The sequence below is a fragment of the Protopterus annectens genome, chromosome 6.part0, assembly GCF_019279795.1.
Source record: "Protopterus annectens isolate FY-2018-M chromosome 6.part0, PAN1.0, whole genome shotgun sequence".
Classification (NCBI taxonomy): domain Eukaryota; kingdom Metazoa; phylum Chordata; order Ceratodontiformes; family Protopteridae; genus Protopterus; species Protopterus annectens.
Genome location: NC_056737.1, coordinates 596,802,797 through 596,820,606, shown reverse-complemented (window position 1 = coordinate 596,820,606; position 17,810 = coordinate 596,802,797). Strand labels below are relative to the sequence as shown.

General features: G+C 40.8%; 2 protein-coding genes across 3 annotated transcripts in view; one reads left to right on the top strand and one right to left on the bottom strand.

Moving 5' to 3' along the window:
- FANCM (FA complementation group M) overlaps window positions 1-17,810 on the top strand; it is a 2,552,324-nt gene that overhangs the window by 649,569 nt on the left and 1,884,945 nt on the right. The window lies entirely within an intron of this gene.
- Window positions 1-17,810, bottom strand: part of LOC122804424 (heme-binding protein 1-like) — a 387,784-nt gene that overhangs the window by 97,004 nt on the left and 272,970 nt on the right. Inside the window, exon 4 of the mRNA XM_044074267.1 lies at window positions 2,020-2,203. Coding sequence (XP_043930202.1) covers window positions 2,020-2,203 — 184 coding nt within the window. The remainder of the gene's footprint in view (window positions 1-2,019; window positions 2,204-17,810) is intronic.

The following is a 17,810-nucleotide window of genomic DNA, read 5'->3' as shown; positions in this document are numbered from 1 at the left end:
CCCAGGTTTGGCCCCAGGGACTTCTTTATGCCTTCCCTCCATTTCCTCTGATCCCTCAGGTGATCCAGAAAGCTACCGTTTTGAGAGCCAAATTGATTCTCATTGCCCCTTACTGGCCTCGACAAGTTTGGTTCCCGTTCCTCCATCGTCACCTTTTGGTGCAGCCGTGGCATCTGGACCCAGTGCCAGATCTACTGATTCACCAATCCGGTCAGCTGCACCGGTCAATCCCTTCTCTCAACCTCACAGCATGGTTGCTCCACTTCCTTCCTTAGCCAGGCTTCCTTTGATCTCTAACCCAGTTAGAGATATTATAGTAGCTTCACTAAAATCCTCTACCAGGAGGATTTATACAAGCAAATGGAGACGTTTCTCTTATTGGGCTAAGGCCCAAAATATTGATCCTTTTACTGCCCCTGTCCAGGCAGTTCTGGACTTCTTAGCAGAGATTTTTCATGCAGGCTCCTCTTCCTCAACAGTCAGAGTTCAGTTGGCTGCTATTTCTAATTTTCATGTCGGGATAGCAGATCATAATATTATGTCCCATAGGCTCTGCAGGGCCTTCTTGAAAGGAATTTTCCTACTAAAGCCTCCAATCAGGAATCCTCCTCCTCAGTGGGATCTAAATTTAGTGCTGACATCCTTGATTCTTCCCCTTCGAGCCAGCTGTTTCTTGTTCCTGAAATATCTTTCTTGGAAAACTTTATTCCTAGTGGCTATTACATCTGCTAGGAGGGTGTCTGAACTTCATGCTCTTTCGGTTCGACCCCCCTATTTGATTTTTCACAAAGACAGAGTATCTTTGAGAACTAATCCATCATTTTTACCTAAGGTCGCTTCAAAAACCAATCTGAATCAATCCATTGATCTCCCCGTATTTTTTCCTAACTGTTCAGATAGAGCTGAACAAAAGCTACATTATCTTGGCGTCCACCGTCAGCTCAGATATTATTTGGACAGAACAAAAAAATTTAGAAAATCTGATCAACTTTTTGTCTCCTATGCGGATAATAAAAAAGGCCTACCTGTTTCTAAAGTGACTTTGTCCAGATGGCTTTCTTGGTCATCACTGAAATTTATACGATCAGGGGAAAACAGCTGTGCTCAAAACCTAAAGCACATTCAACTAGGAGTTTAGCTACTTCTACAGCTTTTCAAGCTAGACTACCTTTGGACACTATTTGTGGAGCGCCACTTGGGCCACTCCTCACACTTTTGTTTCCCATTACAAATTGGACTTGGCCTCCAGGGACAGAGCCAGTTTTGGCTCTACAGTCCTCAAGAGTTTGTTCCATTGAGCCACCCAGGATAGAGGTGCTAGGGACGCGGTCCCATCAAGCAAGAATGAAGGCGAGATTGACAACTTAACATTAAGAAGTTATGTACCTACCATAACGTTCCATGTTAGTTGTCTTCTCTCGCCTTCTTTCTTCGACCCTCCCTCCTTCCCCTGGCCTGGACAGACCTTGTATAAGAAACTGTTATGCTAAAGACCATTCAGACCTGGTCCTTTTTCCATCTGTAAGTTTCTTCTTCCTTTGGGAAGTATGTTATGCTTGGTGTTATTGCCCTTTTGTCAACAAACGAGATCTGGGTACTTCCTGCCTTGCATCATGGGATATGGGGCTGCCTCGAGCTGGTAAAAGGAGTTCTCGAGCTAAAGCAAGTGCGAGTCGGGCCGAGGATCGGCTCCGAACCCATCAAGCAAGAAAGAAGGCGAGAGAAGACAACTAACATGGAACGTTATGGTAGGTACATAACTTCTTATTATAATATGTATATACAGTGTCATGTGTCTTTTGTTTTTGTACTTCAAGCCAACTCTGATCACTTTATTTATAATGCATGTATATATTTTTTAATTTATTCTGCATATAATGTGTTATAGCTATTGTGTTTATGTCCAGGCTGAGACACTAATGGGTCCAGTAGAAACAATGCTGTACCTTGGTTAACACATTCAAAATAAAAGTAAATGTCTCTCCCAATACATTAAAACAAAGTCTGAAAATAAGTTACCTTGTGTATGCAACTGTTGCAGGCCAGTCTTCAATCACAATCTCAGTATCATAAGGCTCAGGCGGTTGTTCCTGGAACTGTTCTGGCAGGTAATATGCCACCGTCACTGTAAGACTGAGCCCTGTCCGCAACTCATTGGTACGCACTACAGTCACAATAGGTACAGTCATTCCCAAGTATGCACCTGCAGAAAGTCAGACATTATACACTGATTACTTACTACATATATGGATCTTATGAAACAGCTGTGTGTGGTGTAGAAGGCTCCAGTCCTGACCATAGAACAGAAAAACATGAGTTTTGAAAAGTGTCATGCCTGGAGAAGCTAGCTGGAGTTGAATGAGAGGTACTGTCTGAATCTGGCTTATTCATTCTGCGACAAAAGTGTTGATAATGTCCTACCATAACAATGTCATTTAAGGGAAGGCCTTTGAAGTGTGTTCCTGTGCAAAAGAAGTAGGGAGACACACGCACAACTTAAGGGGTGCTTGCACTGTGAATTTGCAAAAGTATGAACTTGCTGGAGGGCTCATAGTAGCCGACATTGCACCTAGCTTGCTGGCATGAGTGATAGGAACATATTAAAAAATCTCATAGCTTTCTCTGGATGATGGCCACGATCCACCACTGTTGCCCCTCTCTCATATCATCATGTAAAATACCTTGGGAGAGGAAATGAGTGGACTTGCTCAGGAATGGGGTGTTTATTGGTTATGAAAATGGGAAATGAAGGTGAAAGTGGATAATCCAGAAAGCCCTCTAATAAGTAAAAAGGCAGAATATCAATTCGAAATATATTCAGCGTGCTTAATTTTAAAATTATTTTATCACTAAATTGGAACGGGGTTGACAAGGAGGAGGAGTAAAGTAGGGGGGAAGAGGGCTATTCTTTGTCAGATTGTCTAAAGGTTGTTTCTAGAAAATCCAGACTAGTTAATACAGAATCAGCATATTACTGTGTGTGTGGTTTACTTTTATACCATATATTTTGTTAACTATTCAGGCACAGATTAATTTATTTGTACCTGGTGTTAGGTTTTCCCAACTTCATATAAACTTTTTTTAGGGTATACTTATTTGTCTAAGATGTGTCATATGGATGACTTGAGGTGGGCATAATGTTTGTTGTGGTTAATTAAATAACTTGTATTCTTTGTGAGTTAAGTAAGAGAATGTTCATTTTTTCTAAACCCATGTCTTGCTGATTTATTTTAAAGGTGCTGTTTGATATTTTCAAGTTGGGAGAAATGTCACTTCCAAAATATTTAGAACGTTTTGTTTTGTTTAAATGGAAATTGATATCTGATGTGTTATAATGGAGAATACTTGATGTTGATTGTTTTATTAGCATTTAAATTAGAAATTAACTTTCTTCTAAATTATGCTAAAATATCCATAAGCTTTGAAATAAAGTTGTCTGGACTTGTGCATGCCCTGGGTCAGCTGTAAATTCTAAGAATTTATATTCAGTACATTGTTACAGTTCATTCAACTGTCTATGTTGCCTTATAGGGAATGTTTAAAGGGGGTTGGTCTTGGCATAGAACAGACAAGTGGGGATAGTGGAATAGCTTTCCTTATGCTTATGATTAGATAGAAATTATAGAGAAAGGCAAAACCTTACCTTCTTGCTATAGTTAAAGTGAGTAATTGTAATTGGCATAAAAATGTTGCACTGCTTAATTTTAATATAAATTTAGATGATGTTTGCTAGGGCAACTGTAAAGTCAGAGTAGAGCAGAGTTTGTTCTGGGATTGACAGACCACTCCAGCAAATACTTTTCAGTGTCTGCATAATATACTATAATAGGGATACATGCACTGGTATATGCAGTTACAGCTTGCCAGCTGTTCACAGCACTTTTTGTCAGTAAAGGCTAACTTGGAGTCCTGGTCTTTACTGTTTTGCAGTTTCTTTGGTAAACAAATTCCAGTGTTCAACTACCCATTCTTAGAAACAATTTGTACTCCTGTAATTTTGTGAATATGTTCTCAGAAATCTTTTTGGCGATTTTCTATTACTTTTAATACGACTTAGGCATTTCCATAAATAGGGATTTTTTTGAAGCCTTGAAGACCTCATTCAAGTCACCTAATTTTTGCCTGTATTCTAATGAATATAAGTTTGTTACAGGGCGCAGACTATGAATTCCATTTTTTTTTCTGTAAAGTGGCAGTCTCGGCCTTTAGTAACTCTTTATGCAATAGACACCAGAGAATTCTGTCAAATTCAACTTTTGGAATTATCTCAGTATCTCTTGACTTAAAATATTCCATAATACATGTGTTTATTATACTGGTCATATGCTTTTTGTTTGTTGTTGACAAGAATACCCAATTCTTTAATGACTGATATTGTTTTGGTATTCTTGTCGCCAACCTGTGTGATATATTAGAGTTCTCATATCCCTTATTATTTTTGTTTGTTTTAATAACCATGCTTCAGGATTCGTAAATGATCAGCACTGGTGAAGCTCTATGTAACGTGATAGCGTTTTTTAAACTTTCAGTGTTTCATTGAAAGGAGCTAGCCTAAATGCTATTGCATGTAAGTATTTTATTTTGAATGAATACATAGCCGCATTACCCCCATTTTTTGAAACATTAGAAATTTAAAAAAGGGAGCCTGTCAGAAGATTGGCTGTTTCAGCGAAAACGTTTTATTTTCACTGACTGTGGAGAATTCCCTTTTCTCCATTATTGTGTGACCTAGGTATATTTAAATTCATGGGTGGGGAGCCCCCTGCAAAAAAAAAAAAACGACACCTAGAGTTTCAGCAAAGTGCCTTCTTTGAAGTATTTTCAGAGTTTTCGTGTTTGGAAAAAAAAGTCAGTCTGTTGACATGTTTCTTTAATTAGAATGAATGAATAAGTAAATAAATAAGGATTGCATTGCATAGCACTTTGCCAGTGCTACTGATTTATGAATCTTGGGGGTGCTGTAACTTTTGGTCCATTGATCCAAGGTTTCTAGACAGTTTTGAAGATTTACATAGTTTGCATTTTTGGTGATGCACCTACTTAATTTTAGATTATCAACATAGAAAGAATAAAAATATCTGATGGAATATTAAGGTGATGTAGTACACATGGAAGCAATAAGGACCCAATGTCAAACCTTATAAAGCCCCTTGATCATACTCCGTGGCTTTGGTGTACACACTCCATAAAGATCAACCATATTTTCTTAACTACTGACGAATCCAGTTAATTTGACATGAAAAGTCCACAACGTCTAAATTGTTCATTAAGAATACATGGGCTACTGTGTTATAGACTGCATATAAATTTGTATTGATAGCGTTGATCTTTATCCTGTTGTCCATTGTTGCAATTAAGTTGGTATAAAAGGGCTGCTTAAAAGTTGTAATGTGTGACCTTTTGCATGCAAGCTGATAGATGTCGTGAATCTTTAATTTATCAACCTCACTCAGTAACTTCCTGAAAACTATCTGTCCTATGGGCTTGCTAGTAATTGAAGACTTATAGGGTTTATACATATAAATTGTCTTCCATAATTTTGCTTATCTGGTTTAAGACTTGTCTTTATTTTCTTCTTTAGAACTTTGTTGATGTTCCTCATAATTCACTGATGGAGCATTGTCAGTGGTGATTCCTTTCTGCAGAAGCCAAATGGCCTGCCAGAATACCTTCCTCCTGCAAGCCCCGGTGGACTCCCCCCTACCATACAAACATCAAGGTGGTGTGGGTATTAAGGAAAATCACTCAACATTATATTCAGATCTTTCTTGCTGCAGCTTGATAAGCATTTAATGCAAATCTGTTGCATTGTCATTTCATTAGTTTGGCTTTAACCCAAAGTTTGCACATAAGTACCCAGCTGGGAAACCTTATATTATTAGTATTGCTTTTGTAATAACCGGAAAAGCCAAATGAAGAAGAAGAGTATATGGTTTTACGGATTTTTAGGTAATAAGGCAACAGGATCAAGTGTAGACAAAATTTCTGCACAGAGACTTCCATAATCTATCTTTTTTGCCTGACTCTAAAGCATAATGTGACCAGCTTGTCTCCAGCATGTTTACTCTCAATATGACATCAGGCAAAGAGGGAATTCCTTAGAAAAGTTTTTCTCCCAGAAATCCCACGATTGGTCTAAGCAAATCATAGCATCTGCCACTTTAATCTTCTGATTTCCCTAAGAAAAGGAAAGAGAAGCACCCAATGGCAAAGTCTGTTCAGATGGCCAATAAAGCCACTTCAAAGTCAGAGACCTACTTATGTTGGATGGTATCAGTTGGTGAGGCACTTTATAAGCCCCTATAGCTATCCCTTTATTGGCCAAGGCCTTTGCTGAAACTCCTTGGGCTGCCTTGCCTTAGGCCCCCAGCCACTGTGCAGATCTCCGACACCCACATTGTTCAATAGGAAGTCAAAGGGGACTACATTAAAGTCATAAACATCCACCCATATCCCACTGCCTACAAATTAGACCACACAATGAAACACAGACCCTGAAATGCTCATCAGTTTGCCAAAGCTTTCTGGATCTCAGCCCCCTACCATAGGACCATTTCAGCTTGGCAGTGATTTAATGTAATTCATGAAATCTAGGCAGACAACATATGTTAAGGTTTTTAGGAGTACTCTTGTAAAAAGAAAAAAAGGAACCTTCTCCCCAGAGGGAGTAGATACCTCAGATTCTGAGGTGGAGGAGCTGGCCTGTGTGAATGAGATGTCCCCTAGTCTTTTATTACGGAATCGGCTAATGGAGGTAGCCTGTACTCATCCTTACCATCTGATGATCTTTTCTTTCAAGATTTCCAAGTGAGAAACCGAGGAGTACCTTTTCGCCCTGACTAGGTGCAGGCAGATTTTGGACTTGTCAGAGTCGAGACCCCTTGCATAGCTGCCGTATTAGAAGTTCTGGATAATTCCTTTATTCTCTGTATTCGCCTGGAATCCTGACCACTTCTACAAGATACATGTGTCCAAGTGCCTGTACAAAGGTCTACTTGCCGATGCAGCAGTATTGTCCATGAATGCCATCAAGGGATCCATTGGGACTACAGCCTGGATTTCAGTCCCAAATTACAGGGGAAGAGTAGGTTGTTCAACTGATTGGGAAAGCCATCCTACCTGTTTGCTACCCTGGCCACTAAGGGCCCTTAATTGCCAGTCTGGCATATTAAAGTTTCAGGAGTCCCAACCGTGATCAGCTAAGACAAGAGGCAGAGGGGATAGAGAGATAAGAGCCTTGGGATGTAAATGCTTGACCTATATAACTTAGTTCTCAGGCTGCCAAGCAGTCCATGAAATGTGGCTATGATGCTGTTGAAACATCATGCAGGGCAGCTGCTACAAGGGTAGTAGTTAGGAGGCATTCTTAGTTGGGGAACTCAATGCCTTCCAGAGCATTGTCAGTTCATGTAAAGATTGAACTCCTGGTTGTCCCACTGGATAAGGAGTTCTCTTGGGACCCCTGCATAAAAGGTTTTCAAAAAGCTTGAGGAAAAGAGGAAAATTGTGCAGCATGTCAAAGACTGTTTTCTTTATGTAGCCCCCAGGTATATTCTAAACTACCTAAATAAAAGATGTCCCTTTCTTCCCAAACAAGGCAAGAACTGAGGACAAAAAGGGAAAGGTCAGAAGAAAAGCGGCAGACTGACAGGAAAGGCAGACTTAGGCACTCTTAGGGCTGTGATAATTAAAGGGAGCTGCTATGAATCACAAGAGAACCTTTCCTTCTGAAATTCGTACCCCAACCTTCTTATCCTCCTTATTCTATTTGCAAAGGAGGAATAGAGGGCACACTGGCCTTCTTTGCAGATCAATGGGAAGTAATTACTCAGAAGTGACTATGCTTGCAAAAGGGGTATAGACTACAGTTTCAAAGAAAATCAAACATCATTAGTATTCCACCTTTTCAAAAAGATCAGCAGTATCTGATACCCCTGCAGGTAGAAAGCCTTACAATATAGGGAACAAAAAAAACTGTGCTGGAACTAAATAAAGTAACAGGATCCTGTTCAAGGCTTTTTCTTAATCCCTGTTAAAGATGGATATTGTGGCCCCAAAATTCAAGTTGCTGACCATGTAGAATCTCCTACCCATGATCCGTGCACAAATGCTTATGCTAATACCTTTTTGCACATCCCTGTAGCAAAGGGGACAAAGGAGTTCAAAGTAGTTCCTTAGTTTCAAAGCAAGTGGCTCATATTATTGATTCACAACCTTGCCCTTTGGCTTGTCTAGTGCACCCAGGGTATTCACAAAGTGCCAGTCTCCAGTTTTGCTTTATTTCAGTACAAAGGGTGTTGACATGTTTCCACATGTGGAAGATTGCCTCATTACAACTTCCCTGCAGTCAATAGAAAGAATTTTAAATACCACAGTGACATGCTTCTTTTCAAACCAGTGGGCGTCAGTACTCGGGACAAAAGGGATTGTCATTAAGCTTCCAAATTTCTTATGTATGGCCTAGAAGGCAAGCTGACTTCTTGGGAGCTATTTTTGATTTGATCAAGTAAAAAGCTGTACTACTATAGACAAGATTTTGATCCTAGCTCAGTATTTCAGCAAGGTTGCTAAGAGCAGCAGTATTTCAACCCGGGCTATTCTCAGAGTCTTGGATGATAGTTCCCTTGGCAAGACTGTAGATATGAAAACTGTAGCGATATCTCAGAAATAGGTGGTGCCAGCATGCACATTCCTTGCAGATCAGTATACCCCCTTCTGCCTTACATCAAGAACGAACGTTTTGGTGGATTGGACAATTCTTTCCAACTTGGGATATTCTTCAAGGTGAAGTCAGAATCCCAAACCTCAGACAATAGACTTCTTGGAATTTGCTTGGGGATCCTGTGTGGGAGACCTGAGAGTGCATGGTAACTGGGACAAGAGCTTCAGGAATTTTACACACAGATGTCAAAGAAATAATGGTAGTCCTTCTAGCCATCAGAGCATTCAAATGCATTTGACATCAGGGACCCCTGCTTATCAGAACAGAAAATACTACATCACTGTAGTACGCAAGCAAGGATGGGGGAACCCAGTCCTATCTCTTATGCAGATTGGCTGTCTAAGTATGAGAACTAGTACTGGTATCTGGTCTGACACTCAGGATTCAATATGACCTTTCAATGATCACCTGTCTGTCAGACAGCTTAAGCAAGTTAACCCTGAACCGCAGCAATTGAAAGAAAATGAGTGAAGTGTTATTGGATGAAGTCTGAAAGTGAGCTATGCCAAAAATTGACTTTTTTGCTTCTCTAGAAAGCAAGACAACTGTACAAATATTGCTTCTGGGTATTGACAGGAGAGGCCCAGGAAATGGGTACCATCTCAATCCATTGGGTGAGCCTATTTCTGTACAATTTCCCTCTTATTCCCTGGACTACTGTAACTATATCAGAAGAAGGCTAAAAATGATCCTGATAGCGTCCTTTTGGCTGAGGTAGCATTGTTTCTTCTCCTTGCTGAGCCTGGCAAGGGAAGAACCATTCATGCTGGCATATGGACTTCCGAACTAAGGAGGGGGGATGACCAGTCTCTTAAACTTACAAATGTTGAACTGACACTTTGGATGATTTAGCACTTGTGCTTTCCAGACGCATGTTTTGGGGATGTGCTTAATATCTTAAGGGAGACCAGAAACCCAGTCCAAGAAAATCTTGTTTAGCAGTATAGAAGTGTTTCTTCCACTGGTGCCAAGACAGAGGACAAGACCCAGCATCAGCACAGGTGCTCCAGGTCATCATTTACCTGTCAACCCTGTTCAGTGCAGGACTGAGTTATGCCTGAATTGGGGTACATGCGTCAGCTGTTTCTGCTTGTCTATCAATGGAGCTTCCTATTTTCTCCAAGTTGCCAATAAAGTAGTTTCTACAAGAGGTTCTTTATCTGAGGCTGCGCTTTGGCACCTCATTTCGTTTTCTGTTTTTAGAAAATTGAACTGCCCCCACCCCACCTTTGAGCCAGTGTCTTCAACTCACATTCGGTTTGTGTCCTGGAAGATTGCTCTTCTAACAACCTTGACTTCAGCCAGAGAACTCTCAGAATTGAAAGTTCTCTTGTGCAGAAAACCTTTTCTTGTTTTGCATTGCACAAGGACAAGGGTGCCATTTGTTTTCCAGCGTTTTTTTCCTTTCCCTGCATAAAAAAACAGAGAATCAGAGTAAGATGAGATCCTGCTTACGGAGTTGGAAAGGGAAGGTCTGAATTTAGAAGTATTGGAAAATTTAATGAAAGAGGAAGAACCAAATGAAGAAGGATAAGTGAAGTAATTTTTAAGAACCTGCCTGTATGATAGGGTAGTATGGATGATGGAAATGAAGGGGAAAAAAGATTATATGCAATTTTTCTAAGTCAAGGTAAAAGAGGAAGTATTCAGTGTGAAGAGAGACTTTTGACAGGAGCTGAAGGATAGCAGTTTGATTAAAAAAAAAAAACTGGTAGTGAGTATTAGAAGCAAAACTAGTGTTACTATTGATAGTACAACATTATGAAGAATATATTTTGCCATTAGGGAGGTTTCTCTAAAAAATTGTTGGGGGTTGGGAGGGTGGCCTAATGGTTAAGGTGTTTGCCTTGCAAGTACAAGGTGCAGGGTTTGAGTCTCACAAGGGATAATTGGCTAGGCTTAAAATGGCTCGCAAGGGCAGTTAGCTTATGAACCTATAATCTATAAGATGTGAAAGTGTTTATACATTTGGGGTTAGAGTACTTTTGTGAAGTAACGTTTGACGCTTTTTCCGGTTTAGAAAAGTTTGAACGAGATAGAAAATAACATATTTTGGAAAGAGTTAATTTTTCACCAAGGATCAAGTGGTGGAAATTGAAAAAGGATAATTGTGAGGTGATGTTCAGGGAGGAGTTAAGACGGGCACTTGGTAGCAGTGAAGAGTTACCGAATAGCTAGGTAACTACAGCAGAGCTAGTAAGAGAGATGGCTAGAAAGGTGCTTGGTGTGACATCTGGAAAGAAGGAGGAGGACAAGGAGACCTGGTGGTGGAATGAAGAAGTACAGGAGAGTATACAGATAAAGAGGTTGGTGAAGAAGTGGGATTGTCAGAGAGATGAAGAAAGTAGACAAGAGTATAAGGAGATGAGGTGCATGGCAAAGAGAGAGGTGGCGAAGGCTAAGGATAAGGCGTATGAAGAGTTGTATAAAAAAATTGGACACTAAGGAGGGAGAAGAGGACCTGTACCGATTGGCAAGACAGAGGGACTGAGCTAGTAAAGATGTGCAGCAGGTAAGGGTGATGAAGGATAATGAGGGAAACGTACTCACAAGCGAGGAGAGTGTGTTGAGCAGATGGAAAGAGTACTTTGAGGGGCTGATGAATGAAGAGAATGAGGGGGAGAGAAGATTGGATGATGTGCAAATAGTGAATCATGAAGTGCAGTGGGACTAGCAAGGAGGAAGTAAGGATAGCTACGAAGAGGATGAAGAACAGAAAGGCTGTTGGTCCCGATGACATACCTGTGGAGGCATGGAAGTGTTTAGGTTAAAGGGCAGTGGAGTTTTTAACTAAATTGTTTAATGAAATCTTGGAAAGTGAGAGGATGCCTGAGGAATGGAGAAAGTGTTTTGGTACCGATTTTTAAGAATAAGGGTGATGTGAAGAGCTGTAGTAACTACAGAGGGATTAAATTGATCAGTCACAGCATGAAGTTATGGGAAAGAGTAGTGAAAGCTAGGTGTTAAGAAGGGTGGTGATGATTGGTGATTTCATGTCAGGAAAGAGCACTACAGATGGGATGTTTGCTCTGAGAGTGTTGATGGAGAAGTACAGAGAAGGTCAGAAGGAGTTGTATCGTGTCTTTGTGGATTTAGAGAAAGCATATGACTGGGTGTCTAGAGAGGAGTTGTGGTATTGTGTGAGGAAGTCGGCAGTGTCAGAGTAGTATGTAAGAGTGGTACAGGATATGTACGAGGGTAGTGTGACAGCAGTGAGAGTGACGGATGCGTTTAAGGTGGAGGTGGGATTACATCAAGGATCAGCTCTGAGCCCTTTCTTGTTTGCAATGGTGATGGACAGGTTGACAGACGAGATCAGACAGAAGTCCTCTTGGACTATGATGTTTGCAGATGACATTGTGATCTGTAGTGAGAGTAGGGAACAGGTGGAGGAGACCCTGGAGAGGTGGAGATATGCTCTAGAGGGAAGAGGAATGAAGGTCAACAGGACTAAGACCGAATATATGTGTGTGAATGAGAGGGAGGATAGAGGAATGGTGAGGATGCAGGTACTAGATGTGGCGAAGGTGGATGAGTTTAAATACTTAGGATCAACAGTTCAGAGTAATGGTGAGTGTGGAAGAGAGGTGAAGAAGAGAGTACAGGCAGGATGGAGTGGGTGGAGAAGAGTGTCAGGAGTGATTTGTGACAGACGAGTACCAGTAAGAGTGAAAGGGAAGGTCTACAAGAGGTTAGTGAGACCAGCTATGTTATATGGGTTGGAGACAATGACATTGACAAAAAGGCAGGAGTCAGAGCTTGATGTGGCAGAGTTGAAGATGATAAGATTTGCACTGGGTGTGACGAGGATGGACAGGATTAGGAATAAGTATATTAGAAGGTCAGCCCAGGTTGGAAGGTTTGGAGACAAAGCCAGACAGGCAAGATTATGTTGGTTTGGACATGTGCTGAGGAGGGATGCAGAGTATATTGGGAAAAAGATGCTAAAGATGAAGCTGCCAGGTAACAGGAAAAGAGGAAGGCATAAGATAAGGTTTATGGATGTGGTGCAAGAGGACATGCAGGTGGTTGGTGTGACGGAGCAAGATGCAGAGGACAGGAAGAAATGGAAACAGTTGATCTGCTGTGGTGACCCCTAATGGGAGCAGCCGAAAGAAGAACATGCAGTTGAAAAGGAAAAAAAATGATGCAATTCAGAACGTCCGAAATGGAGGAACTTGAAGTTGATTGTTTTTCTGACAGTATGCGATAAACTACATGAGGAAAAAGAAAATGTACGATAACAGTAGTTTAAGGGCAGGGGAGATGTGAAGCGGGTTACATTAGATAGATGTACATGATGGAAAATTGTAGCATATTCCAAATGTTATAATATTGAATGAAAAAAGATCAGTTGTTAGGTACTGGGACCAACAGAAGGCTTGCTTTCATTGTAAGGGTGAAAAACATTTGGTTAAGGAATGTACAAAAACATGTGGCCAATGTGGGGATCAAGTCCATACTGCTAGAGACTGCTGTCCTTTTGTAGGAAATGATAATGGGCTTGGCCATTTCTGGTTCAAATGTCCAGTGCTGGGAAAAGAATGGGTAACTGAAATCGAAAGGGAAGAAAATGATATGTATAAAATATTCAGGAAGGAAGTGAACTGGGTGACAGGAGTAAAATAGAAAGTTAAAGAAATGTGACCAAAGATTAAGTAAAAGCTGAAGGGGAAAGGTTAATGGTAGAAGAGATGCAGACACAGAATACAAGTATGATGGGTTGGCAAGTGAATAAGAGGAAGATGGTGAGTGAGACAAAGGGAAAGAACAAAAGTAGAAAGTAGGTAATCTTTTGGCAGAGGGAAGTAGGAAGGAGGAAAATAAGAAAAAGAGGAAGAAAGATACAAAAAAGAGAAAGGGATGACTTAAGAATTCTAGGATTAGATATGAATAGCATATGCAATGAGATGAAGTTTTTTAGTGATTGTTGAATGGCACAAGAAGAAACAAAATAGATGTATTGTTTAGCTGAAAAAGATGTATTTAAAAATAAAAAAAGAGAAAAAATTACAAGTATGGGGAAAAAGATTATATGGTCAGTATGTGCTCTCCGTAAGTCCTCCAAGTATTCAGGACACTATGGACAATTCCCATCAGTTTCCCCTGTCAGCCTGGTTGACATGGGCATACTGCGACAGTGTAGCAACTGCCTCATGTTCATAGAGTCCCCTTCTCCTAGCGCATAATTCTTTTGCTTGCAAAAAATGTATCTACAGCAGTAAGGTGGAATCCATGCTCTCTCACACCACAGTCAGTAGTCCTGACAAAGAGGAGATTACCAGCACAACCACCCACATCACAGAGTCACACGCCCACCTATACAGGGGTCCTCAACAAAAACTTACCTAAACAACAGAGACCCCCAAAACACACACAAACATTCCACACACAGCACCAATCACATCACACACAGTAGTCAACACAATAGCGTCTCACAAACACAGCCCGTTAGGTATAACAATAAAGCAATGCAGCCCATAAAGCATAACAATAAACCAAACAATACTAGTCATTGGTGACTCAGTAGTGAGACACACTGACGTCCCCCTCACCAGGTTCAACAAGGAGAAGGTCACAGTCAGCTGTTTGTCAGGTGCTGGAATCCGCCACATCACGCATGCACTTAAGTTTCCACAAAAGGTACAAGTATAACTCTGTCATTGTCCATGTTAATATGAATGACTTGAGACGTACCTTCCTGTACTGCATGAAGAGAGACCTGATTGACCTCTCAAGAGTATGTGCTTCAGGCAAGTATGACCCTAGCCCTAATCATCATCCTGTCTTCACCAAGAATGATACCACAATACCAACAAAAAATGATTGACTTCAACAACTGGCTTACTTTCTGGTATCTATCTGCCTGAGATGACATGGTTGGCAGGCCTTTATGCTTTGTTAGGGATGGCCTCCACCTGTCACCCCTGGGGTTCCAGATCATGGCCAAGGCCTTTGACACAATCCCCCACTCGGGCATCATTGAAAAGCTAACACAACTTGGTGTTAATCCCTGCCTCATCAGATGGGTGGCCAATTGGCTCACAGATAGGACCCACAAGGTCAAAATTTGTGTCACCACCTCCGACAGCAGACTTGTCACTAGTGGTGTTCCCCAGGGATCTGTCCTGGGACCCTACTGTTTGGCATCTACTTCTCAGATGTCCGGGCAAAGACAAAGGGCCTGTGGCTGACCAAGTTTGCAGATGACTAAGTTGGGCCCTGTCATTGACTCCCCAGATGATGTTAACATACTGCAAGGGGGTCTCACAGCAACAAATAACTGTTGCCAAAGTCATGGCCTTAAGTTAAATGCAAAAAAAAAATGTATTATACCATTCGACATAAAACATGGCCTCTACTGATTACCACTTCAACGACAAGCCCCTAAGCAAACAACCTGTGGTGAGAGACCTGGGTACTCAGGTTGACAACACTCTCAAATTCGACCATCATGTGGCGAGCCTTTTACTTGGTTCATCTCATAAATAAAGGGATTGCATCCAGAAAAAAGAAGGTTATTACCTGTCTGTACTCCTCCCTCATTAGACCTGTAATTGAGTATAATGCCCCGTTTGGTATGTACCTCTCCAAACACCTGAGCCAACTGGCAAGGCCACATAAATACCTCACAAAGATGATCCATGGCCTCCAACACCTGTCTGTATATGGACAGGCTCAAATCACTATCACTCTACTTGGTATCATGCAGAATGCTCAGAGGTGATCTGTGTCTCGCCTTGCAGTGCAATATCGGACCCTGCCCTACTAGAGAGACTTCATATCCGCAAGTCTAACTCCTTGCGCATTACCCACTCAATAGGCCTAAATTTAGTATACATCTACAAAACCTGCTGGAGAGACAGGTTGGTCTCCCAGAGGCTTCCCCATCTCTGGAATAGACTTCCCATACATGTCAGAGTACGTCGCTGACCCTCTTAAAGCGTAACCTTGATGAGTGCATGGGAAACCACAAATTTGTCCCAGGGGGTTCCATCTTTGTCCCTCATTGACACGGGCGACAAGTCCTGACTGAAGTTTCTTTTTTGTGGATAAACTCTTGGCTAGGCTTGTAAGCATCCCAGGGTCATTAGCCTAGTAACCTCATGTGATCCTAAGGAAAAGGAGAAAAAGAAATTGTATGACTGAAATAAATGAAAAATTCAGCAATGTTGTACAGAGAGAAATATTTTAAACAGAAAGAAGGAAGAAATTTCACTATTTTTAGGACAGGATGTTACAAAAGAAGGGCAGAGAAAATTGATGGAATGATACATGAGGATGCTGTTGTAAAGTCTAAACAAAATGAAATTATGTAGATAGGAAATTTTGTAGAAATAACGTTCAAGAAGGAAAAAGCTAAAAGGGGATGGTGGAAAGTGAAAATTTCAGAAAAATGCAAAAAGAAAATTGGAAGAAAGGATTAAACTTGGAAGTTATGAAAGAAGAGATGCAGGATTTACTGCTAGGCTTGGGAGGTTTAAGTTCTTGATATTATAAAGGGATGAGTGGAGGGGAAAAAAGTATTTGCGGAAATACTGAATGAGTGATGTGAGAAAGGAATAGAAGATAAAAATATATGTAGTAGGGTGATTTACATATATGTAAAATATGGCAAAAGTATGTAAAGTTGCTTGGGCTCAAGCATCTTGGTTCTCTTGATCTTGCTGGTGTTACTAGTCGATAAACCAGTAAGAATCGGGAGATGGTCACATCCTCTGTGACTTGTATTGTCCTGTTTGGGCATGGAAGAACCACTCTTGTTGGTTTTGGAGGAGTGAGCAGATGATGCTTCACCACAAAGCTGACCTAAGATGCCCGATTCCTGAGGAAGAGCCCCAGCTCTTAGTCAGTCTTTTTATAGAGGATCTCCTAGGAAAAGAAGAAAAAGTTAAGCATATGTCTCCTATTAAACATAGGATGAATAGGGGAAAATTGGCTTGGTTTTGCTAAGGGCTATTTTCAAGCCTTTAATTCTTTAGTACTGAGTAAAGAATCAAAATTTAAAAGAAAAAGGTTTCCATATTTAAGATACTGCTTCCCAATCTGAAAGACAGGAATTAGATTGTGTTTCTTCTGTGCTTTCACTACAGGAGGGGGAACCTGACTCTGAAGAAAGTTTTTCTTCCATTCTGTGCACCTCCAAAAGAGTTCTTTTTCTGACACTATAGCCAGAATGAAATACTTGTTTCAGTGAAAACAGAGGGAAATTCCAGTATCTAAGCAAAAATATCATTACTTGTCACAACTACAATTTCCACAGTCTGTAGATGTTCCTTTTGTCATACCAGCTTTTTTGACAGCCCGTAGTATGCCTGGTTGTCAAACCCCTGCTCCTAAAACATCTGAAGGACTTTATACAGTGGATATAAAAAGTGTACTGAGGTAGCGTTGTCGCCTCACAGAAAGACATTGTCCAGTACGATTCTCAGCTTGAGCTTCTTCTGCGTTGGGATATGCGTTAATGGGCGTACCTTCATTGAAGGTTGTGTGTCAGGGCTGGCAACTCGGCACGTAAAAATCTATTTCCAATCATTAGCGGACCGGAGTTCCGCTGTGGCGACCCCTAACCGGGAAAAGCCGAAAGACACAACAACAACACACCCCTGTTAAAATGCCAGGTTTTGTGATATAAAAAAATTAGACCACAGTATATCATTTCAAAACTTTTCCCACCTTTAATGTGACCTATAACCTGTACAATTTAATTGAAAAACAAATCTGTTAGGGGGAAAAATATAAAAAAAATAAAAATGTATAATAAGCTGGTTACATAAGTGTGCACACCCTTAAACTAATACTTTGTTGAAGCACCTTTTGCTTTAATTACAGTATTCAGTTTTCTTGGGTATACACCTGCCATCAATTAAAGTGACTCGAATTAACCCCAAATAAAGGTCAGCTGCCCTAGTAGTATTTTCCTGACATTTACTCAGTTGCCTACTACAGCAAAAGCCATGGATCGCAGAGAGCTTACTAAGCATCAAATGGATCTCATTGTTGAAAGGTATCAGTCCGGAGGAGGGTACAAAAAATTTTTCCACAGCATTAGATATGCCATGGAACAGAGTGATGTCATCAAAAAGTG